This window comes from Moesziomyces antarcticus (genome assembly GCF_000747765.1).
Source record: "Moesziomyces antarcticus DNA, scaffold: scaffold_v10014, strain JCM 10317, whole genome shotgun sequence".
NCBI classification, from domain to species: domain Eukaryota; kingdom Fungi; phylum Basidiomycota; class Ustilaginomycetes; order Ustilaginales; family Ustilaginaceae; genus Moesziomyces; species Moesziomyces antarcticus.
In genome coordinates this window covers 353,896-377,032 of record NW_014638996.1, presented here as the reverse complement: position 1 = coordinate 377,032, position 23,137 = coordinate 353,896, and the positions used below count along the sequence as shown (strand labels likewise).

Below are 23,137 nucleotides of genomic sequence, written 5' to 3'. Positions count from 1 at the left end.
GCTGTGCATTCATAAGATTTCATATCCAGCTTCTGTTGGTGGGTTTCGACTTCATTTCGCCCGGTGCGTGTAATAGGGGCCCCAGCATGCATGCACGCCTGCAAACGGCGTGCAATCCGCACTTCATCAATGCCGCGCGGCTCTGGAGGCTATGGCGTACATCCACTCAGGGGTATGGAGCGTGTACCTCGTGTTCGGATCTCACTCACTCGCACCATGTAGGTCGATCCATCACCATCATTCGCATTGGCTTCCGAGCATTGTCGATACACTCGTTCCGATCGCATGCAACCGTCTGCCACCAGTCGCATGCCTTGACCCGCCACCGTCGCGCACCACAGTTCCAAACAGCCTCTTGTGGAACCCTCAGCGGCAGACGCGCTTCTGAGAACTATCTGCGGTCAATCTCGTCGAGCTCTGCCCTCTGGTGTGGTTGCACACCCATTTCGAGTCTGTTAGGAAGCGAGGATGTTCGGGAAAAAGGGCCGAGGTATATTGAGATTATCTGGAGCAAAGCCGAGGATATGGGCTAAGGAAGGACGGCGTCTCTAAGATGCCAGAGGAGCATTTCGGCAAACAGGGCGCCGCCGGGAAGCTGGCCTGGCGCCAGCGGGTTGAGAGAATGCTGGTCCTGTCCCATCAGAACCTGAGCGAAGTTGAGTGGCACGACGTCGGCGGGCATTCGAGCTGCACGCGAGACTTCGCCCTTGACCACGTCGTCGCCATGGACATCCAGCGCCGAGTGTTGGGCGTTGTTGATCTGGGCGATGCGATTGGCGTGATAGAGCGGGTGGTTCTTACGCACCTCGCCCTCGATTCCAAGGAATGCCTCGACAGTGCTAGCTTCCGATGCGAGCGGATAGGCTGTGTCCCTCCATACGATGCGCGGGCGGCGCCATGCGCGACGTACGCTGCCGAGCATATCCACCATGCGCGATCGCCACCACATGATGCGTTCCTCGGACAGATTCTCCAGCAACCCAGCACCCGTGTCGATGTCAAATCGCGCCCACCGCGCCAGATCCCACAGCCCCGAGTTGAAGATGACCAGGTCCGGTTCGGCGCGTGCGCGCGGCAGAGGCAGTGCAGGCGAAGTGTGTGTCCGTGACGCCATATCCCGCATGTACGGCACATACAGATCCGTCACCCGATCCTCAAACAACCCAGGCGCATTGTAAAGCTCCTCGCCCCGCCACGAATCGAAAGTATCCGCCCCATACGCATAGATCGACGTCACCACAAAGTCGTACTCCGGCAAGTAGCAGTAATGCGCCAGCGGCGCGTTGTTCTTGACGGGCGTAAAGCCGTGCTTGGGCGGAACCGCGTTGATGCTTCCTCCCCACGGATGGTTCTTGTCCACCGCCTGTATTGTGTGTCCCGTGAGCGCGCACAGATGCTCGACGAGCGCCTTGTCCACCTGATGATCACCAATCATGAGCACCGTGCGGTTGGTCAAAAACGTCCCGAGCTCCTCCACACTGCTGGTCGTGGCGAGCTTGTGCACCGCATGCGGCGCGATCTTGCTCGGATCCTCGTGCTGGATGTTGAGCGTCGAGATGAGCGTACCGAGCAGGTTGGTGGTCGAGCACGATGGATCGAATGTGCGCCAGGCAGGCAGGTCGTTGGTGCCGATCGACCAGTCCACCCATCCTGGGATGCTGAACGGATCGCACCGCCCAGAGCGTGTAGTGTGGTAGCCACGCCGCGGCCCGTTGCTCGACACGCCCCGGGATGGGTCGGCGGGCGCAAGCGAGCAGAGGAACGTGATCGCAATGTAAGCCGCCGAAAAGTAGGTGAGGATGCGCCCCGCGGTCTGCACGCGCGTGTCTGCCAGCTGCGGTTTGCCTTTGCCCGTCAGAGGGCGCACATTGGACGGCATCGTGGGTGCCAGTAGGGTCCTGCCCTGGTCGGATTCGTGTCGTTTCGGGTCCAGAGATTCAGAGATTCGTGTCGTGTGGCAATCGTACGTCGAGCCTTTAATGGTCCGTAGCTTTGCGTGAACCGATGAAGGATGCGAAGGGCGGAGGATGCGATGGCCGAGGAGCAGGCCTTGGTGGGAAGGATGAGATGTGAGATGACCGATGCGGCGCACACCTTTCAGATTCGACTCCGCATGCTCCGTGCGGGGGAAGGCCGTCTTGTGCTCTCTTTCAGACTTGCGCCACTGCACCGGTACTCATGCACCCCTACGATCGCGGCAGAATCGGGCCGACGATCCGATCGAATCCCACTTGGACTTTGTTAGGTCGATGTCTCTCGAGCATCAATTGCGAAAATTCAAAGCTCGGCCGAACTTTGCTTGCATCACATGACCCGCGAAGAGCCTCTGCAGAAGCGGTCGAACTGCGAATTTCCACCTCGAGGCCTGACAACCCGCGAACACCGGCACCGCGCCAGGCAGCAGCAACCTCAGCCCTGAGGAGCGGCGAGCTGTCGAGTCCAGGGACACGGACTGAGGGCAGAGTGCCGGCTGGGGTGGGCCTTGGGTGTGAGAGCTTGGAATTGACTTATGTGCTGTGGGAAGCGAGCGCGAGACCGAGAACATCGCGGCCTGCAAGCCTGTTTGTGCAGTTCGAACAGCGGGCGGCAGTGCTGACGGCGAAAGAAGCTTGGTCGCCATCCGAACGTCCTCCTTACCCTCACCCTACGTCAACACCCCACATCACCTCAAGGTTAGTATACGCATCAGCATACTTCGAACGGAGACACTTCGCACGCGACGACACAGCACACGCAGCACGAGCGTTTTCCATCGACCCCGACATCGCACACCCAGCATCAGAAAAGGCCGGTCAGCTTGGCCTCGAATATCTACACCTCGTACTCGCACCACCATATCTTCGCCAAATCATATCGACCAGTCAATTACTCGGTAAAGGTACTGTCCATCATTTCGCACGGAGAAGGACCGCTTCTCAGTTGGAGATAGATCGACCGCCGACCTGGCCTGCATGCACAATTGGAGGATGTCGTTTTGACACATACGGCAGATGACACCAATCATCGACCAGGCCATTGCAGACATGCCTTGAATGCACGTCGACTCTCATCCTGGGCATGCTAGTCCACGCCAACCCCGTCGAAGAGCCGGGAAAGAGGGCGACACAACATATGATCCTGTCCGTGCAAATCGCCCGCATCGTTGCATCGACGTGCCTCGTGCCACACTATCGTCCAACCCCATCGCCCACGCTCGTGCTTGTTGTCGCTCCGCCCCACCGTCGTCACGCTCCGTTTGTGCCCGCATCGCATGCATTCCCGGATCAGCAGTACTGACCCGCACACCAACCTGTTCCGTCTCCGCCCGCAGATCCAAAGATGCTGCAGATCTTCAAGGAGCTCGACCTCGCGGTCCCCGCCGACGTCACCGTCAGCATTTCGTCGCGTGTCTTCACCGTCAAGGGTCCCCGCGGCACTCTCACCAAGGTTAGCATTTCTTCCCAGCCGCACTATCCGGACAGCTCTTTTCGACACAGCAGAAGCAGCAGCAGCAGCAGCAGCAGCAGCAGCAGCACGAACAGCATCAGATACCAGGATGAAGAGGTGGATGCAGGAGAGGATGGACAGGCACGACAGGCGGCGCAGAGGCTGCCTTTTCCGTCAGGCACACATTACGGTGACACAGCAGCGATCGCATCAGAGCAGACCGCCTCTTGGCCAACTTGTGTCGATCGACCTCTCCACCTGCGCAGATGGCGACTTGCAGGGCCAGAGCCAAAGGATACAGCAGGCCCTACTCGGCAATCCAACAAGAGGAGATGGAAGGAAGCAGGAAGGTGCGCGATGGGAAAGCGCATCTGGACTTGGTCGCGTCTTTCAGTCGGGATGGCTGATTGTAGCGACGACAGCTCTGGATGCCTCGACAAGGCAAAGATCCTCTTCGGTCATCTTTCGCTTTCAACCGTCGCTTCTACTGTTGCTGTTATTGCTGCTGTTTCGAACGAGCTTCCGACCCAGGCAACCCGTCCCCTCACATCGCCCGACGTTCCGAAGCTGACATTCTCTCTTGCTCTTTTCCACGCCACAGTCGCTCAAGCACATGAACCTTGATGCCCGTATCATCAAGAGCCCCGCCGGCCAGAAGATCAAGTTCATCGTGTGGCACGCCGCCCGCAAGCACGCCGCTTGCCTGCGTACCGCTCAGGCATGCGTTGCCAACATGATCAAGGGTGTCACCGTCGGCTTCCAGTACAAGATGCGCGCCGTCTACGCCCATTTCCCCATCAACATCATCATTGCTGGTGACAAGAAGTCGGCCGAGATCCGCAACTTCCTGGGCGAGAAGCGTGTGCGCAACATCCAGATGCTCGAGGGTGTCACGATCCAGGAGGACAAGGCGCAGAAGGACCAGGTGCTCGTTGAGGGCAACGACATTGACCTCGTTTCGCAGTCGGCCGCTCTCCTCCACGGTGCCACGCTCGTGCGCAACAAGGATATCCGAAAGTTCCTCGACGGTATCTACTGCACCGGCAAGGCCACCGTCGTCAAGGCCGAGGCCTAAACAGCGTCGTCTTTCCTTTGTACCATCTCCTTCTCTTCGCCACACCTACAACCTTCATCTTCACATGCTTGTATCGGTTAGCATCTGATTCCCTTTCTTTCCATCCCACACACGCCCACCCAACCATGCAAAAATAAAACACGCTCCCATCTACGCATGGAGCAGTTTCGATCCCAGAATCTCTTTTGTCCACGGAATCTAGTCGGAAATGAAGCTGAAGTGGGCGGTCAGGCTTGCACAGACGGGAAAAGCATTCAACCGGTTCAAATGTTCCATCGGTCCGAGATCTAAAGCATGCGGTGGATGGAGTGGTCTGTGAGGTCTGCGAGCGACTTTGCATCGAGTGGCTGCTCGGCTTGCCTCCTTGCCAGCAGCTCGGTCCACCAGGGGAAGAGGAACTTCTGCACGATCAGCTTGAACCAGGGCGTAAAGGAGGCGGGGTCGAGTTCGGTCATGAGAACCTTGAGCTCTTGGGGCGAGACCCACTTTGTGTCGCACACCTCGTTGAGGTTGGGCTGGAGCGTGACGTTGGCGGTGATGAAGAGGATGTAGTCGATCTCGTGCTCGCCCCAGATGTCGTCCTGACCGTTGGCGGCGAGGTAGTGGATGCGCGTGAGGTACTGGAATTCGTCCAATGGCACCTGCTCTGCCGGGATGCCCAACTCGTGGTCGAGCTTGCGCTGAGCAGCGCGACGAACACCTGCCCATTTCACGAAGCCAAGATGCGCGAATCGTCAGCACTTTGCCGTAGCTCGCAGTAAGCACGTGTGCAGGGTGAAGAAACGTACCGATCTGCTCTGCTTCTTCGAGTTCGCCCTTGATGGCGAGCGGGTGGGAGCAGCACGTGTTGGTCCACATGTTGGGGAAGGTGATCTTCTCGGTGGCCCTGCGCTGGAGGAGCAGCTTGCCGGACTCGGGGTCAAAGAGGAAGACGGAGAAGGCGCGATGCAAGAGACCCTTGTTGATGTTGGTCATGAGGTGGCACTCCTTCTTGCTGCCGTCGCGGACGTACTTGTCGTCGTTGTCGAGCACGATGCATCGCTCCTCCATGAGGCGGATCTGCTCCTCATCGTAGCCGGCGAGCGACGAGTCGAGGCTGATGGAGCCGGCCTGAGCGGTTTGTGTGGTGGTGGTCGTGCTGGCAGTGGTGGACGACATGTTGGCTGCTCTGCCTTCGCAAGGTGGTCGAAAGTATGAGCGAATGCTTGTTGTTACAGAAGAAGGGTCGAGCGGATGCGTGCGAAGAAGTGCGCACATCTGGAGAGCAACACTGCGCACGCAACTCTATCTCTGCAGCGCCTCCCCCGAAACTGTGATTCGCCTCTCCCAAACCTGCGAATCAGCCCACACTCGCTCGGTATTGGATCTGTGCCTCGCAGCAGATCGCGTCTCGCTGTGATTCGCAAATCGGGCCCCCACGAGGCAGAGCAGCTCTTCAATTCCGATCTACACGTGATTCTGAATTGGCAAGTACAAAGGGCGAATAGACCGAGCTGAATTGCGAGGGTGCGTGTGTGCGTCTGCCGGTGCTGGGCTCTCTGGCTTTTCTTCCAAATTTGCTCGCCTGCTGGCTTTGGCTCCAAGGCTGAGTGAGGGCCGTTCTGCGGCGAGCAGAAGCTTCCAAGTTGCAGTTGGCTGGACCATTCGACCCTTTGATCTGCTTTCCACTCTACCATCGCATCTCCACCAGCGCCGGCAGCACATACGACATCCCATCATGGCTTCGGAATCCGCAAGCGCATCCCAGTGGGTCTCGCCATCCACGCGCCCCGAGCACATCGAGCAGCTCATCTCCGGCGTCGACCGATACAACCCGCAGAACCTCGACGTGCTCCACGACTACCTCGCCCAGCAGCTCGACGATGGCTCGTACGACTTGCTCGCCAACCTCGCCATCCTCAAATTGTGAGTATCACCGACGGCTTAGCGTCGAATCGACCCTCTCGCATGCAAACACACCGACCACCCCGAAACAAAGGGCAACAGCAGTACCGTGCGCCAGAGACAGTCGCACACCTCGTCTTCACCACCAGCGACCGCGACCTCGACTCGAATGATGATCCTTTTATTACCAAAATGCAAAGCGATTGGATGGCTGGGAGTGAAGCCCCGGCCACCCGATGACGTGCATCTATATTAGCTCTATCTGACCCCTGCACGGCAGCGACTCGGCGCAATTCGAACGGTGGCATTTGGCTTGGACCACCGCGCGCTATCACAAAACGGTTTTGCATTTCGAGAGGGACTTCGACGCTACGGACGCCGCGAACGTCAAACGCCGAGCGAGTGACGACCGTACTGACCGCCAATCAATCCCCTCGACGTTTTGACTTTGCACAAAACAGGTACCAGTTCAACCCTGCCGACTTCAACTATGTCGTTGTGATCAACATCCTGCTCAAGGCTCTCGTGGCCGCGCCATTCCCAGACTTCAACCTGTGCGTGTCTCTGCTCGGCGAGGCGCCATTGTCCACCGTGCCCGTCAAGGCAGAGAAGGAGGCGACGGCTGGTGACGATGCCGGCTCGCTCGCGGGCGACGAGGAGGATGCGGTGGTGGAGAAGCCCAAGGACGTTGCTTCGGCAGGCCACCTCACGGACGCATTGATCGTGCGCCTTTCGCAGCTCAGCACGCTGCTCTTCCAGGCGCGTTTCCGCGAGTTCTGGTCGATGCTCAACAGCGCCGAGTACTCGGACGTGCGCGAGTACGCCGCCAAGATCAGCGAGTTTGAGAACGCGGCACGCAAGGTGGCGCTCAACTCGGTCAAGGGCTCCTTCACCTCGATCAGCGAGAAGCGCATCGGCAGCTACCTCAACCTTTCGGGCTCCGAGCTGGAGAGCTTCGTCAACGCGCAGCCCGGCTGGAAGCTCGCCAACGGCACCGTTAGCGTGCCTGCCAACCCAGACAACGAGATCAAGGCCACCGTGATCCGCGAAGAGATCTCGCTCGACCAGATGCACAAGTTCCTCTCCCAGGCACAGTCGCCCATCCTCCGTGCATAGATCCGCTCCCCCCGCACCGCGCGTCCATCAAGGTCTCTCTTGGCTCACGCAAGAGTGGCAAGGACGTCCATCCCAAAATCGAGCCTCCTTGACCTGCTTTCTCTTGTTTCTGTACCATATCCAAGCATCAGTCTCGGCCCAAAAAACACGCATATCCAAGCCTTTGAGAGTGCATGCTGAATCTGTCGTACACGCTGGCATGACTCGATGGCAACGTACGAAACGCACTGAAAGAGACTGCGACTGCGAAGACGGAGGATCTGAGGGGCCCGGCAGGCTTGATTCGAGGTCGCCGATCCAGGCACCCCGATGGGAGACGAATCGCCGCTGTTGAAGAATTCTACTAAACGCGACGGAGACGCGCGTCGCGCACGCACGCACGCACGCACGCCTGCTTGCGAAGATGGCAGCTTTCAACCTCCCACCCGTGGCTTCATTTTGGCTCAAGATGGGCTGCAAGCCACAATGAAGTGCGTTTCGTTATCGCATCCACTCTCACGCTCCGTCCCGGCTATCGTGCCAGTCGATGCTTGAAGGCACAATCGGGGTCCCCGCCCGAGACGCGACGGACAGCGCTCGCTTCTGTGTCGACTCGACTGAGCATGGTCAAGCAGCAGAACAGGACCCGTAAATGCCAAGACAGGAACACTGCCGTTATGCCATGAATTGGGCTTAATTCCACTTTGAGCCTCACTGCCAGCCCCTTGCCGCCTGGTCTCGCGAGGCTAAGCCTGAGGACGCGCGTCGAGCCACGAAGCGCGCTCCGCGACTGTCGGGTCGGGTGTCAGCTGTCAGTCGGATGCAGACTGCCAGGGTGCCTCGGTCCAAGCAATCAATCTTGCCGCCGCCTCGACGACGCGCCGACACTGCTCCAGCGCCTCCACCGCCTCGGTGCCTGCAACCTGCACCCATCCACGCCTCCGCTTCTCCCTTCATCGTCCGCATTTCAGCCTCGTGTCCTCTGCTGACGCGCCGCCCATCGAGGACGGCACAATGGGCCCAGGTTTTAGATTGGCTTGACTCAGGGTCGCGCGCTCTCAATGCCCTCCAACCTGGGCCAGGACCCGCCTCTCTACACGAACGCGCCGCCGCTACGCCAAATCCAGACTGCTCGCTCTGCCCCGCGCCCTGCCTCCTCCTGCCCCTCGCCTCGTCGAGATGCATCCATCCATCCATCCATCCATCGCGCACGCCCGCCCGCCCGCCCGCAACTGTGTTTTTACCAGGTCTCCCGGGTCTTGAACAGAGTTGCACCCCATCCCCCGTTCCCCTCCATCCATCCAGTTCTGCCCTCCCCCCTTCTGTCCGCTGCCGTTCCCGATCTAGTCTGCCCTCGCTCTCGTGCCCGACGTGCCGCTCTACCACCATCCATCCCCTTGCCCTTCCATCCGCCTCCTTCCGCAGCATACTCCCCCTACATCATCTCTCTCGCCTCCATCATCCGCCCTCTGCTATCGTCTTTACCCATCGTCTCTCTTCGCATCTGTCTCCGCGCCGCGTCCTGCTTGCATATCTCCAATCGCTCTTGCCCGCACAGCCCACCTCCACCACCGACATTTGCAAAACCCGCTTTTTTTACAAAACCCCCAACAGAGCACGCAGCGTGCCGCATTTCGACGTTGCTGCTTGGCGTTCCTGCACGCACGACATCTTTGACACCTGTCCGTCTCGGCTCGGTCGTCATCGTTTCAATTGATCACGCGGACATCCGGAAGACAGCCTGCAAAGTTCGCAAGTACCGACGTTCGCAACCACATTGCACATCGGTATTAGCCTCAATTCGACCCCTGCGAGCGATTCATCCCTGATCGTCATCGTCAGTACATCTACGTTGCAGTCGGCCCGGTCGCTGGCATGATACAGTCCCCGTCAACATCGGCAACTTCTCCACTCCCATCCGAGATACCCAGGCCCGTGTAGCTTGCGCCGTGACCCTTGCTCTGTCTACATTCGCTACCAGCATACCCAAGCCCCGACTCCTTCCAACGCAGGCACTTGGTCTACGTGCGGTCGTTCGCGTCCATCCTCATCTTCGGTGCCCTTGCGAGGTCATCCATGTCAGCGACGCTCCCTGCGCTTATCGTCGCCGATCTGCTCTTGGACCATCACATCAAGTCAACTCCATCTTGTCAGCTCTTCTTCTCGACTCGGGAAGACCAGCCACCACTGCATTCTTCCACCGTGCCTCGGACTATGCCAGACGGCGCCCGTCCGTTCCATCGCATACCTGAGACACAGCCCCGTCCTTTCACCACCACATCCGCCAGTAACGGCATGGTCTACAGTGCAGAATCGAGGCACCCTCCTCCACCAGGAATCTTTGCACCTACACCAACTTCGAGCTCAGCCAGCACGTCCGGCCCGCCAGGTCTTTCGCCCGATTCAGCAGGTCCGTCTACTTCGTTCAAGTTTCCTGCGTCGCCTCCTTTGGCACACGCCGACCACACGCCGCTCGCGGCACCCCAGCCCATGCAGCCGTTCCCACGTCTTACCTCGCCGCAGCCCGGTGCCGAGCCAGGCTCGCGATCCGGCGGCCGTTCGCCTTCGCCCACCAAGCGGTCCTTCAACTTCCCCATGGGCGATCCCAGCGAGCGATGGCACTCCATCGGGCAGGCGTCAAACAATGCCAGCCGCGCCTCCAACAGCACAGCGCAACGCAAACAGTCGATCCATTCCGGCCTTACCGCGGCGAATGCTTCGGCCGAACCTTTCCTCGGCTACAATGAGCTCTTTTCGCCAAATGGCTCCAACCTCCCCGCGTCCGAGGCGTCCAAGAGCGCCAACGCAGCCGCGCTCTCCACCTCGGATCCCATGAACGTCGCCTTCCACTCGGGCTCCAGTGCCGACTCGAGGGGCTTCTCGCTGTCGTCCAGCCATGACCAGGACGTCCATCCTCACCGATTCGGATTGTCTCCCGGCCACTACCCTGCATCGGCACGAGACGAAGGCTCGCAGATGGGCGGTCATCCTCGCAGCATCGGCCATGACGACTTTGGCCCACGTCCGTCGTACGCAGTCGGAGGCCCCGGCGGCGGTGCAGGCGCTCCGCCAGGAATGCTCGGCATGCCACCCAGCGCCGGCAACCTCAGCCCACGCAGCATGATGCAGCTTCAGCATCACCACATGCAGATGCAGTCACAACAGCACCAGCACCAGGCACAGCAGCAGCTTCCACCAGGTCTGCAACATCAGCAGCAATCGCAACAACAACAGCAGCAGCCACCAACGCAACAGCAGTTTGGCCTCCAAGCCGGCATCGGCAACGCCGCCGGCCTCGCACCGCCAGGCGGTCCGGCAGAGGAAATCACCACCGTCTTCATCGTCGGCTTCCCCGATGACATGTCCGAACGTGAATTCGCAAATATGTTCCTCTTCGCCAAAGGCTTCGAGGCGTCTACACTCAAGATTCCCGCAGGCCTCGGCAGCGCAGCACCAAACGGCCGCATGCCTGATGTCAACGGTCCCGTTCCAAGCGGCCCTGGAGGCCCGTATCAGGCCGTCAATATGCCCGGCTTCGACCCGACTGGCGGCATGGCGCCCGGCTGGGAGGATCAGAACCTGTCACTCGGCCTCAACCGTGCCGGCGTGAACGATGCCTTCTCCCCCTTGGCTGGTGTGCCGGGTATGCCAAATGCTCTGGGCTCTGCCAACAATCAGTCGGCGATGGCAGCCGGTAAGATCAAGCAGATCATCGGCTTTGCCAAGTTCCGAACACGCGCCGACGCGCTCGAGGCACGCGATGCGCTCAACGGCCGCAAAGTAGATGCAGAGAAGGGATGTGTGCTCAAGACCGAGATGGCCAAGAAGAACCTTCACACCAAGCAACGGCCCGTTCTGGCAGCGCCCGGCTTCCCAGAGGGAGCCAGCGGACCCTTGCCTCCTTCGTCGAGTGTCGGCGGGCCGCCTCCGCCCTTTGCCATCGGCGGGCCTTTTGATCCTCGCGCAGGCCAGCAGCTCAACGGTCCGCCGTCGCAGGCGGGTCCGTTTGGTCCGTTTGCAAAAGGTCCGGGCGGCTTTGAGCCGTTCACCGCCAACGGACCCAGTACCACTCCTGGTGACCTGCTGTCGCCGCACGAGATGTTTGGCGGCCCCGACTTCTTCAGTCCGGGGAACAATCCGGCGCTCCGTTCGTCTATCGGAGGCGCCAGCGCCATGGACCATCAAGCTCGATCCACCGGCCCGACGACGGCGTCGCAGACACAACAGCAGCAATCGCAAGGCTCGATAGGCCCAGACAAGTGGGGTGGCTCTATGGGCCCTATCGACTACTACGGGCCCGAGAGTGGGCCAGGCCCCATCGGAGCGCCGGGACGAGGTCTGCAAGGCGGTCCGGCTTCTAGTCTACAGGCCCAGAGCGGGGCGCAGAGACCCGACTGGCCCGCGGTAGGCTCTCCGCCGCCAGGTCTTTACAGCGCCGCTGCATCCGCTCCGCGACCACCCTTCGCCAGACAGGGCTCGCGCGGTGTCGGTCCTATCGGCGGCGCCACTCAGGACCAGGGTCCGGCCACTGGTGCTGGCGCCACAACGAGCAGGTCTGACGAAGGCAGCAAGGCGGAGAATAACCATTCGAATTCGACTGCTTCCTCGACGAGCCAAGAGGACGCGCAGCAGCAATCAGCCTCGGTGGTCACACGCTTTGGCTCGCTCAAGCTCAACTCTCCGCCTGCCGGCGATGATGGACCCGCAGCGGGTGGGGTGCGACCGCCGCAGCAGGCGCCGAGTCCGGATCTGCCCAGCCCGACCGGCCGCAACGTGGTTGGGGACAACCATCCTCCGGTCAACACGTTGTTCGTCGGCAACCTTCCGAGCAATGCCTCGAGCGCGGTGCTTTCGCAGATCGAGGACCAGCTCAGAGCGGTCTTCAGCAGCTGCCGTGGCTTTCGCCAGTTCTCGTTCCGGCTCAAGTCCAACGGTCCGATGTGCTTTGTCGAATTCGAAGACGTGCACACGGCATCCAAGGCCATGTCGGAGCTCAACGGCCACTCTTTGGGCGGCGCCATCAAGAACGGAGGCATCCGGCTCAGCTTCAGCAAGAATCCGCTCTTCCGCATGAACTCCAACTCGGCCATGCACTCGGCTGCCAACGGCGTGGGCGGCGGCAATGCAGGATCGACAGCATCCCAGGAGGGCGGTGCCAACGCCCCGCTCAGCCTGGGCTCGGCGAGCGAGACCCTTGCGGCAACGCGTCGATGATGCCGAAATCCGAGGAAATTTTTTGCGGCGCGCATTTCGACACCGGCTTCCGCGCCTCCACCTGGCTTTCTTCCCGACCAGCATCATCCATCTTGCACCGACGGTTTGCGCGCTTCACCATGGCAACGGCTTCGGACGCGGTCGACTTTGACTTGGAGACGGTCAACAATGTCGAGGAGGCGGCGTACCAGGACGGCTACCAGCAAGGCTTCGACCACGGCGCGCTGCATGGGACGTTCGAAGGGCGTGAACTAGGGCGCGAGAAGGGCTTCGAGCTTTGGGAGGAAGTAGCTTTCTATCGAGGCTTGGCCAAGGTGTGGAAGGAGTGTCTGGAGCAAGCGGAAGCGGTGGGTCACGCCTCGCGGAAGCAGTCCAAGCAGCTCCAGCACCTGGCCGGGCTCGAGAAGCTCATCTCCTTTTTCCCCACCACCAACACGTCGGACCCCTCAACGGACCTGCGCCCGACCGAGCCCACGGAAGAGGCTGGGGAGGAAAGCGAGGATACCGAGGCCGAGACGACGAACGATGACGATCTCGCCAAGCTCGACATGCTGGCGTTGCTGGAGAAGATTCGAGCCAAGTACCGGCTGACATGCTCGGTGCTGGGAATAGCGCCGCAGCGCGCGCCGTCACTGGCGCAGATCGGCCGTAGTCGCCAGGACGACGATTCCGAAAACGTCGCGCGAGCGGAGAGCAAGTCGGTGCTGGTGGCTGGCAAGTTGGTGGACCCAACACAGCTCAAGTACTGAGTGCGCTCCGTATCCGGCCTGCCAATATACCCCTTGTCGCGCCGTCGTGGCCTCTTCAACTCGCTGGAACCATTTCATCTTTAGTGCGTCTTCTCGTGCTGCATACATACCCTTGGCCGCGTGGCCTCTCACGCCTTTCCGCTCCGTGTCCTATCTCTTCACATTCGTATCCTGCTATCTCGGCATGGCTTGTTGTTCAGAACCACCCTTCGTCCCCGCATACGCTTTTCTCCAGTTTCGGATTCGGCTCTCTCTCTCTCTCTCTCCTCGTATCATAGTTTGTATCGCAGGGAACGGCTTTGCCACATATCTATCTCGGTGTCACGGTCAATAGCAGCGCAGTTTCTTTTCCATGTCTCATTTCTGAGTGCAGCGTGCGGGCAATACGTGAGATCGTGTGAACGGGTCGGGGGAGGGGGGGACAAGGGGGAGCTGGGGGGTTGGTGATGGATTTCGGCCGAGAGGGTTGGGTGGGCGGCGAAGGTGCGGAAATGCGCCGTTGTGGCTCTGTTGTGGGCTGTCTTTGTGCTGCACTCTCGTCGCGATGGCTAGCTTCAGAACTCGCAGCCCGATGATCAGGCAGCTCAGCTCGATACGGTCGCTCGTACAGCTGCGTGTGGTGGTGTTCGAAGATGCGCATGCTGTAGTGACGCTCCCTATTTTTTTGGCACGATTCTCGCCGCCTTTTTTTTCGGCTGCCCTCTTTTCTTGCGACGCGATTTCTTCAGCCGACCGACGCTTTTCGTCCACTCTTTGCGGTAAGTCATCGTCTGACGTCTTTCACTAACCAACGAGCAAGCTGAGGCACTTGACGGGAACCGTCTCGAACGAGCGAGCTCTTCCTCGATGAAGGGCTAAGCAGCGGTGTGAATCTGGGCAGCTCGGATTTGCCGTACGAATGACGAGTTGGGGCGCGCGGGGGGAACGCGGGGTCCCCGCTAAATGCGAAATGTCGGGCCGTCCAATCTGGAGCCGGTCGTCGGGAAAGGGCGAGAATCGACCCAATTTGGCCCGCTGCGTCTGTCCAGCGCGCCGCTTTTGCCGGACCCTTTTCGCGCATCGCCGCCCGCCACGCCTCGGCAGACACACACTTCGCCCCGCCTTGGAGCGGATCCCCCCAACTGGACCGGCTACTTTGCACACAGCTGTTCGTTCCACCACGACCATCCCGCCAAACCCACGCTGTGTCTTTCCTCCTTCAACATGTCGTTCTCTGCACTTCGCACTGCAGCTGCACCTCTGCGTCGCACTGCGCTGGCTTCGACCAGCCTCCGCTCCGGCGTGGCACGCAGGGGCATGGCGACGACCTTCTACAACACTGACGTTGCTGGACTCAGCGAGGAACAGGCCGAGCTGCGCGATGCAGTCGCCTCTTTCGTGTCTGCAGAGCTGCCGCCCGAGAAGGCGGCTGCGATCGACCGCAACAACGAGTCGCCCAAGGACATCTGGACCAAGCTCGGCGACATGGGTCTGCTCGGCATCACGGTGCCCGAAGAATTCGGCGGTCTCGGCAAAGGATACCTGGACCACACGATTGTCATGGAGGAACTTTCGCGCGCATCGGGTTCTGTCGCTCTGTCTTATGGTGCCCACAGCAACCTCTGCGTTAACCAGCTCAACAGGCACGGTACCAAGGAGCAGAAGGCCAAGTATCTGCCGGACCTGATTTCGGGTAAGAAAGTGGGTAGTCTTGCCATGTCTGAGCCCGGATCCGGCTCGGACGTGGTTAGCATGACGACGACCGCAGTGAAGAAGGGTGATCACTACGTGTTGAATGGTGGCAAGATGTGGATCACCAACGCACCCATCGCGAGTACATTTATCGTGTACGCCAAGACCGAACCCAAGGCAGGCTCCAAGGGTATCACCGCCTTCATCCTCGAGCGGGGCATGAAGGGCTTCACCCAACTTCCCAAGCTCGACAAAGTGGGCATGCGCGGGTCAGACACGTGCGAGATCCACTTTGACAATGTCGAGGTGCCCGAAACCAACGTTCTCGGCACTGTCAACAGAGGAGCGGCGGTGCTTATGTCGGGACTCGATCTCGAACGACTCGTTCTTAGCGGAGGACCACTGGGTCTAATGCAAGCGGCGTTTGATTACGCTGTGACGTACGCGCACGAGCGAAAGCAGTTCGGCACGCGCATCGCCGAGTTCCAACTCATCCAGGGCAAGATCGCCGACATGTACACCAAACTCGGCGCGGCGCGCTCGTACGTCTACGCCGTAGGCCGTGCATGCGACCAAGGTGCTATTTCTCGCCGCGACTGCGCAGGTGCAATCCTCTACTCCTCCGACCGCTGCGTAGAAGTCACCACCGAAGCCATGCAAATGCTCGGCGGAAACGGATACACAAACGACTACCCCGTCGCCAGGTTCTGGCGTGACGCCCGTCTCTACACCGTAGGCGCAGGCACCCAGGAAATCCGCCGCATGCTCATCGCCCGCATGTTCAACGAACAACTCAAGTAACTCCCCTCCCCCACTGCACCGTCCCGTCATCCTGCACCAATGAGTGAAAGCGCAAAAGCTAGAATTCAAACCACGAAACCGAGAACCAAGAACCGCGACACTTGTGTGTGTGTGTGAGAGACTGAAAAAAAGGAAGGAGTGAGACGCATGCACTGCGCCCGCTTGGTACGACCGCGCGCGCTCAGTTTGTAGGCGTGTTCCTACCGCCGCTAAGCAGCGCCATGAGATTGGCGCCATTGATCGCATGCGCTCCCACGGCCACCGGCTGATGCTGCTGGGGCGACGCTGGCGGCTGCATACCCCCAGGTCCCTGGGCATAGTACGGGAACTGTGCGGGCGACTGCGACCTGCGCTCGGGCGCACTGGGATCATACGGCGATCCCGGCGGTGGCGGCATGCCGGGCGGGAATCCCTGTCCCGCCAGCACCTGCTGCTGGATGTGCGGCGGCATGCTCATCAGCTGCTGGTACAGCTGCGGCGGCATTCCGGGCGGCGGCGGACGTCCGCCCGGGAACGGCGCGAAGCCGGGGAAGCCACCGTTGGGTCCGCGCGGTCCGGGCACCCCCATGGGCGGCGGAGGCGGCATGCTGCCCATACCCGGCGGCATCGGTCCGCGCGCCAGCCCCAGGCTCGCGGCCAGGTGCGGCGGCAGCTGCTGGAACCCGGGCGCGCCCATCGGCGGCCGCGCCATCATGCGAGGATCCATGCCCGGCGGCGGCGGTCGGCCCGCCATCGCGCCCGCGAAGCCGCCAAAGCCTCCCATACCCGGCGCTGCGCCCGGAGAGCCCACGCCCGGCGCGCCCGGGCTCGTGGGCGATCCCACACTGCTGAGCTGCTGACGAGGATCGTTGTACGCGTTGCCGCCGCCCATGGCGGGCGAGTCGGACCGCTGCTGCTGGTACTGCGGGAATTGCTGCTGCGACTCGTGCGGCTGCTGGTGCTGGTGCTGGTGCTGCGGACCCAAATGCTGTCCGTGTCCCACGCCGCCGGACGACGTGCTCGATTCGCGCTGATGCTGCTGCTGCTGCTGTTGCTGCGGGTAGGGCAGCGGCGAGCGAGCTTCCATGGCGTGACCATGAGCCTCGGCGGACGAGAGGCCGGGAGAGACGATGCTGCGAGGTCGATCGCCGAGGTGGTCGGCATGACGAGCTTGGCCGCCACCACCGAGAAGCTCCTTGAGTCGGTCGTCCGTGTCGGCTCGCTGATGGTGGTGCGCATGCTCGTTGGCATGCTCCTTGTTGGACGTGGGCGTTCCCGCGCCGCTTGCTCCACCGCCGCCGCCGCCTTGCAGCATGGCCATGAGCTTCTGCATGCTCTGCTGGTCCGCATCCGACACATTCTTGCCCGAGGCGTCCTTGCCCGTCGCGTCTGGCTTGTCGCGGATGGACGACTTGCTGAAGAGATCCGAGATGTTGATCGATGACGAGGAGGCGTTTTGGGGCGTTTTGGGGCTGTGGATGTTGGAGGCCTCCTTGTCGTCGGAGGCGGGCGGCGCAGGCTGGGCGCCCATGGATTCGAGCATCTTCTGCTGTGCAGCAAGGGCGGCAGCTTGGGGGTCGCGCGGCGGTGCGCCGCGTCCGTCGAAGAATCGGGCGAATCGGCTAGAGCGTCCGGGAAGGCCGGGTGGCGCTTGTCCCTCGGCTCCCGCACCGCCGTGGCTGTTGGAGATGCTGTCGAACATCGAGTTGCCGGATGCGGAGCGTTGGTTGGCGGCAGCCATCATTTCTGCGCGAATGGCGTCGAGCTCGGATTGTTGCGAGGCAGCATCGGAGCCGAAGGGATACTCGTGCGACGAGTGTCGCTCCGCACCCAGGGATTCGGAGTGAGATTCGAGCGGCGCCTTTTCGACGGGCTCGGGTTCGCCGCGCGCGAGCCTCTCGCGACGCTCGCGTTCCTTCATCTGAGCCTTGAAGGCCTGAATGCTATCGACGGCGCCGCCCATGCCATCGGCTTGCGAAAGCGGGTCGTCAGCGTCCTTTCGACGGCTGCCGAACTGTCCAAAGGGAGCTCGGTTGTCGACGGGCAGGGGTTCCGAGTCGTCTTCGAGCCAAGCCGGATTGTCGTCCGCATCGCCTGTCCAGGGAGCTCCGCCTGCACGCTGAGCTCCTCGTCGCTCGCCCGGGCGCAAGCGGTCGGATGGGAGGCTGGAGAAGGGTCCGGCACGGTCGCGGTCGCCGGGTCTCCTCCAGTCGGAAGCGGTGTCTGCGCCACCGGTGCGTCGTGTCCTGGGCGAATCGACGATCTCGCCTTCCTCGCGACTGTCGTCGGCGTCGAGGCCTCGATCGCCACGTCGTCGGTCGCGAGCCGGGTCGCGTCTACGGTCGTCGGGAAGCAGCTCGCGCATCCGGTCCTTGCCGTACGAGGTGGAGCGTTCTCCCATTCCGCGGCGAACATCGCCCATGGCGTCGGGGTTGGCGTCGCGAGGAAGGCCGCGTCCACCACCGGGAGTGCCTGCTGGCTTGAAAGTGCCGCTGGCCGAGATCTGACCGAACGGGTTCTTTCCGGCGGGTGCGACTCTGCGGCCGCCGACTTCGCCGAGACGGAGGCCTTCGCTGCGTTCGCGGTCTTCGTTCCTCCTTCCTCCGAAGCGCGCGCCGGCGCCTTCCCTCCTGGGCGCGAAACCTCCGAGCGCGCCTCCGATGATACCGCCGTTGTTGGCGCCTTCTTCCGACTCGACTGCGTGTGCGGCTGCTGCTGCGTGTGCGGCAGCAGCGTCTTCGGCGTGGGCTCTGCGAGAGTTTTCGCGGTAGTTGTAGGAGCTCTTGGGGTGATAGGCTTCCCACTCGCCAAACCATTCGCGAAGGGAGGCCATGGAGGATGGCTTTACGACCAGAGTGGAAGCGCTGAAGGCGAGAAGTGCACCACGGCTGTAGGTGCGAGGGCAGTCGGATGGACGCTCATATTTGACGGGTGTTTGGAGGTCGGAGTGGTGGTGCAAGGGCGACTTGTGAGAGTGTTGGGAGCCGTTGGTGCCGAACGGATTGGGTGGTAACGCTGCGGCTGGTGGTGCTGCTATGCCGAGGCCGGGCGGTGGTCCTGGTTGGGATTGATGGAACGACGAAAGAGTCAGGCTCTGGAGGCTCTGAGGCGCGGTGTAGCCAGGATCTGGCGGCTCTATGTGAAACTTACCGGCTGCCATGATGAGAGCTTAGTTTGCGCCGAGTTGAAGCCTCGCGCTTTGCTTTGCTGGACAGTCAGTGCGGTTGGATGGGAGAGGAGGAGCGTGTAGCGGCGGTGGAAGCCTTGTGTAGCGTTGGACCAGAGTTTGGACGTGAATGGACTCGGCGAAGGGGCAAGCGGGTAGCACTTGGACGTGGATGTGTAGAATTGGTGTCGTTCGAATAATGCGGCAACGATCGCGATGTGGACACGCAGCGGTGCTGGGGCTGAGGATTGTGCGTGTGTGTGTGTGCGTGTGTGCAGCAGGTGCTTGCGAAGAGGTCGGGTGGAGTGTGCTGATGTCGGTGTGCCGATGGAGTGGACGAGGATGGCCACCAGTCGAAGCGATGAGGCGAGTGATGCGTGATTGGACGACGACGCTCCGGCCACCAGGCTTTTGGATCAAAAGCGACTCAGCGAGGCGACGCCCAGGTTGACGCGGGTGGCCAAAGCTGCCCACTCAACGAAAGCTTGTTTCGTACGGGCGCCCAGCAGCTCACCAACAGCTCACCAGCAGCTCTCCTTCCGCATGCGCCAAAGTACGGGTGGACCGCGCATTTTTCAATCTCCACGCAAAAGGCCATTTTCGGCTCGATTTTTCAAGTCTCAATTGTTAGAGCTATCGCGCAGCAGGAGGGGATCGAGCGGTGAAGCTTGGTTCGGCAGTTGCGAATGCTGCAGATCGTCTAGGCAGTGCCAGTCTCCTTCCACGGATACTCGAAGGGCGGGTCGTCCTTTCGACGCCAGAGCTTCTTCCTGTGAGAGTCAGTCGAACGAAGCGAGCACATGTCAGTGAGATGGTCTGCAAGAGCAAACGACGTTGGGCACACCTACTTTTTGCCAGCCGTGTCTTGCGCCCACACCTCGAGGCAGTGCTTCTTGCGGAACTGTCGGATGAATCGAGGGTCCCACAGCTCGGACGACACACCGAGGTCCTTGCAGCATCGCATGAGCGCATTCGACTTGGCGCCCTCCGACGCTGTCGGCACTCCGGATGGCTTGAAGAACTCCTGCTCACCGCGTGCTGTTGCCACAAAGCTGCCGGATCAAAACGTCGATCGCAGCGGTCAGTATCGGGTCTTTCTTTGTGTGGCTGCTGGTCAAGTTAGGTCAACTTACCGTCCCTGGCAGATGAGCACCCACTCGCGGCTCACGATGCCTTGTCCGACATTGGTCTCGCTGCGCGGAGCCATGCCCCAACCGCCCGGTCCGAACGCCCTGTTCAAGATACGACGATACTTGATTTCGGGCAGGTAGATGAGGCCGTCTGTCATTCGAAGCCACCCGTTGATGGATCGGCGGGGCAAGAGGGGCAAGAGAGATCGCGTCAGCCAACCTCGAAGCAGTTTCAGCCGCTGCGACGAGACGAGCACTTACCAGGCTTGATCTCGATATCCGCCTCGTTGATTGGGCCCATGAGCACGTCGATCGCTTCCTTGCTGAACGAGCGCTCGCCGAGGCCTGCAAAGCTGGTGCCCCACTCCTCGGACACGTTGCTCGAGGGTGCCGAAGTCGTCGCCGAAGTCGTTGCCGACGACGAGCTGGATCCATTGCCTCCATTGCCAGACGAGCCGTTGACCAGGCCTGGTGCTGCAACGCTCGGATCGACGTCCACTCCGGCTGGCTGAGCTGCAGGGCGGCTGGAATGCACGGCAGGGTCGTTCGAGTTGCCACTCGCCGTGTATGGCTCTTGCGGCGCACCATCGCTTTCGAGCTGCTCGCGCATCGACTCGGGCAGAGGGTGCAGGTCCTTGAGTCCCGTGCGAGCGGGCTGCTGCTGTTGCTTGACGTACGTACGCCCCCGCGAGCTCAGAGCAGGAGCCGAGACCGAGCAGAAGCTTCGTGCGGGTGCTGCGATTGGCGTCTGACGGAGCAGGCCTTGGCCCAGCCTTACGATGGAGTTCCTCATGGTGGATCGTTCGTGCCGTCGTGGGATTGGTGGTGTGAAGGCAAGGCTGAGCCAATCGAGAGGTGTTGCACCGTGCTCTCAGATGTTGAGCTCGAACGCGCTGCCTTCTTGTGGAGGTTAGTTGCTGCTCAGTCATCGGGTGGCAGACGCGAGCTTCTTCTCGCGCGGTAGGAAGGCCTCCAATTTCCAACACGCGAAAGGTCAACGCGCAGACTCGGCGCACAGGAAGCTTCAACGCCGTCGACGCACAAAGCGCACCCTCTCGCACACACTTCCACACATCCACCTCAACAGCAGCAGCGCCATCGCACAATGTCGGATCACGAGGCTGCAGAGGCCGCACCGATCGCAGCTGCACCTGCTGCCTCAGAGGAGCAAGTCGCATCCCCCGGATCAGAAGCTGCTGCGCCTCAGTCGCCCGAAGCGCCGGCAGACAATCTGGAGGATGCCCTGTTTGGCGACGACGACGACGATGAAGAGGAGCAGGTCAAGCCTGCCTCGAGGAGCAGCGCGCCAAAAGATGCCGATGCCACGCAGGCCACTGCAAATGGTGCAGACGATGATGACGATGATGATGACGAGGACGAAGGCATTCGCCGCAATGTGCGCCGATCCAGGCAGCAACGCGTGGCCTCGGCTTCGGCTTCTCCACCCCCTGCCGGTGCCAATGGTCTCACCGCACCGCCTCCGCTCGACCCATCCTCGCCTGCTCGTCGGTCCGACCGCTCATCTCGCAGTGGCAGCCCGTACGGCCGCGAAGGCTCGCAGGACATGGACGATGCCGCGCTGCGTCAGCTCGAGTACAAGGAGGACGAGGACGAAGAGCTGCAGCCCGACGACAACATCGAGGTGGCGCAGCTCGCCCTGCCACAATTACCTGTGCGTCACACCAAGGAACACTGGCTCGCCAGGATACCCCACTTCCTGCGCTACGTCACCACGCCCTTTGAGCCCGACTCGTGGGACGAGGAGCTCGAGGAGGACATGCTGCGCGACGAGGGCTTCAACTCGGGCTTTGCACACGACGAGGGCGCCACCAGTCTGTTGCGCACCTCCAACACCATCCGATGGCGCTACACCGACGAGCTCGACCAAGACGGCGCGCGCGTGCCCGAGTCCAACGCACGCATCGTCCGCTGGAGCGACGGCACCATGTCGCTCCAGGTCGGCAGCGAGCTGTTCGACATTACGCAGCAGACCGAAAAGGGTCGCGTCTCGGTGGCCAACACGGGTGCCAACACGCCGCAGCTGGGCGCCAGCTCGCAGTCGGCGGGTCCATCGTCGTCGCAGCAGCTGCTGAGCCAGGCCACGCAGAGCGTGCCCATGGGTTCGAGTGGTTCGACCAACCGTCCGGCGCAGAGTCTGTCGTACCTCGTGGTGCCGCACGAGGCCGAGCAGGTCATGGAGGCACAGGGTCCCATCGCGGGCTCGCTTGCCTTCACACCGGCAGACACGCAGTCCGAGACGCACCGTAGGATCGCCAAGGCGCTGCGATTCCAGAAGACTGCACGTGTGGTCGCCACCGCCGCGGGCGAAGGAGCGCTCGACCCGGAGATCGAAAAGGCGCGCATCGAAAAGGAGCTCAAAGACGCCGAGAAGAAGCGTGTGCGCGAGCGCCAGAAGGCCGACCGCAAGAGCGGCAAATTCGACGACGACATGTTTGACATCGAGTCGCGCCGAAGGAGTCGCTACGTTGGCGGTCGCAAGCTTGGCGCAGGTCCGCGCAATGCCGACTACTACAGCGACGACAGCGATCTCGGCGGTGGTGCGGATGATGCCGGTGGTCGTGGGGCCAGTAAGCGTGCAGCCGCCTCACAGAGGTATGCCGAAGACGACGATGACGGCTTCATTGTGGATGATGAAGGCGATGATGACGATGAAGACGGCCAGCGTGCAGGTCGCCGCAAGAAGAAGAGGAGCTCGGATGACGAAGATGCCATGGAGGTCGATGACGAGCCCGACGAGATGGAGCTTGCAGAACAGAAGATCGAGGAGGCAGAGCGGGCGCGTAAGCGCGCAGCTGCCGGCGAGTCAAAGGATAAGCCCCGCAGACCAGAACCCTCCTTCTCCTCGGACGAAGACGACCAGGACAACGACGATGCTGCCAACCAAGCCATCGTCAAGAAGAAGCGAATCGTCGAAAGCGACGAAGAG

General features: G+C 61.3%; 11 protein-coding genes across 11 annotated transcripts in view; 7 read left to right on the top strand and 4 right to left on the bottom strand.

Annotated features, from left to right (window-relative positions):
- Nucleotides 1-529: 529 nt before the first annotated feature.
- PAN0_014c4972 (uncharacterized protein) lies at nt 530-1,879 on the bottom strand (the record flags this gene model as incomplete). The annotated part of the gene is made up of 1 exon (XM_014799678.1): nt 530-1,879. One exon carries the CDS (start codon nt 1,877-1,879, stop codon nt 530-532), a length of 1,350 nt encoding a protein of 449 aa, XP_014655164.1.
- Nucleotides 1,880-2,178: 299 nt separating this feature from the next.
- On the top strand, nt 2,179-3,276 carry PAN0_014d4971 (uncharacterized protein; the record flags this gene model as incomplete). Its single annotated transcript, XM_014799677.1, has 3 exons — nt 2,179-2,475; nt 2,572-2,791; nt 3,065-3,276. The coding sequence occupies 3 exons, from the start codon at nt 2,179-2,181 to the stop codon at nt 3,274-3,276; spliced, it is 729 nt and encodes a 242-aa protein (XP_014655163.1).
- Nucleotides 3,277-3,318: 42 nt separating this feature from the next.
- PAN0_014d4970 (60S ribosomal protein L9) lies at nt 3,319-4,501 on the top strand (the record flags this gene model as incomplete). Its single annotated transcript, XM_014799676.1, has 3 exons — nt 3,319-3,776; nt 3,840-3,921; nt 4,028-4,501. 3 exons carry the CDS (start codon nt 3,319-3,321, stop codon nt 4,499-4,501), a joined length of 1,014 nt encoding a protein of 337 aa, XP_014655162.1.
- A 287-nt stretch (nt 4,502-4,788) lies between these two features.
- PAN0_014c4969 (isopentenyldiphosphate isomerase) lies at nt 4,789-5,758 on the bottom strand (the record flags this gene model as incomplete). Its single annotated transcript, XM_014799675.1, has 2 exons — nt 4,789-5,201; nt 5,290-5,758. 2 exons carry the CDS (start codon nt 5,756-5,758, stop codon nt 4,789-4,791), a joined length of 882 nt encoding a protein of 293 aa, XP_014655161.1.
- A 460-nt stretch (nt 5,759-6,218) lies between these two features.
- PAN0_014d4968 (ARM repeat-containing protein) lies at nt 6,219-7,501 on the top strand (the record flags this gene model as incomplete). The annotated part of the gene is made up of 2 exons (XM_014799674.1): nt 6,219-6,406; nt 6,847-7,501. The coding sequence occupies 2 exons, from the start codon at nt 6,219-6,221 to the stop codon at nt 7,499-7,501; spliced, it is 843 nt and encodes a 280-aa protein (XP_014655160.1).
- Nucleotides 7,502-9,556: 2,055 nt separating this feature from the next.
- PAN0_014d4967 (uncharacterized protein) lies at nt 9,557-12,694 on the top strand (the record flags this gene model as incomplete). Its single annotated transcript, XM_014799673.1, has 1 exon — nt 9,557-12,694. One exon carries the CDS (start codon nt 9,557-9,559, stop codon nt 12,692-12,694), a length of 3,138 nt encoding a protein of 1,045 aa, XP_014655159.1.
- Nucleotides 12,695-12,813: 119 nt separating this feature from the next.
- On the top strand, nt 12,814-13,443 carry PAN0_014d4966 (DUF1715-domain-containing protein; the record flags this gene model as incomplete). The annotated part of the gene is made up of 1 exon (XM_014799672.1): nt 12,814-13,443. One exon carries the CDS (start codon nt 12,814-12,816, stop codon nt 13,441-13,443), a length of 630 nt encoding a protein of 209 aa, XP_014655158.1.
- Nucleotides 13,444-14,385: 942 nt separating this feature from the next.
- Nucleotides 14,386-15,915, top strand: PAN0_014d4965 (acyl-CoA dehydrogenase NM domain-like protein; the record flags this gene model as incomplete). Its single annotated transcript, XM_014799671.1, has 1 exon — nt 14,386-15,915. The coding sequence occupies one exon, from the start codon at nt 14,386-14,388 to the stop codon at nt 15,913-15,915; it is 1,530 nt and encodes a 509-aa protein (XP_014655157.1).
- Nucleotides 15,916-16,096: 181 nt separating this feature from the next.
- Nucleotides 16,097-19,054, bottom strand: PAN0_014c4964 (uncharacterized protein; the record flags this gene model as incomplete). The annotated part of the gene is made up of 1 exon (XM_014799670.1): nt 16,097-19,054. The coding sequence occupies one exon, from the start codon at nt 19,052-19,054 to the stop codon at nt 16,097-16,099; it is 2,958 nt and encodes a 985-aa protein (XP_014655156.1).
- A 706-nt stretch (nt 19,055-19,760) lies between these two features.
- On the bottom strand, nt 19,761-20,983 carry PAN0_014c4963 (mitochondrial genome maintenance MGM101; the record flags this gene model as incomplete). The annotated part of the gene is made up of 4 exons (XM_014799669.1): nt 19,761-19,830; nt 19,909-20,112; nt 20,194-20,341; nt 20,452-20,983. 4 exons carry the CDS (start codon nt 20,981-20,983, stop codon nt 19,761-19,763), a joined length of 954 nt encoding a protein of 317 aa, XP_014655155.1.
- A 312-nt stretch (nt 20,984-21,295) lies between these two features.
- PAN0_014d4962 (leo1-domain-containing protein) overlaps nt 21,296-23,137 on the top strand; it is a gene marked incomplete at both ends in the record, with an annotated part of 1,986 nt that continues 144 nt past the window's right edge. The window contains one exon of the mRNA XM_014799668.1: nt 21,296-23,137. This exon is cut by the window's right edge and continues 144 nt beyond it. Within this exon, the coding sequence (XP_014655154.1) occupies nt 21,296-23,137 (1,842 nt within the window).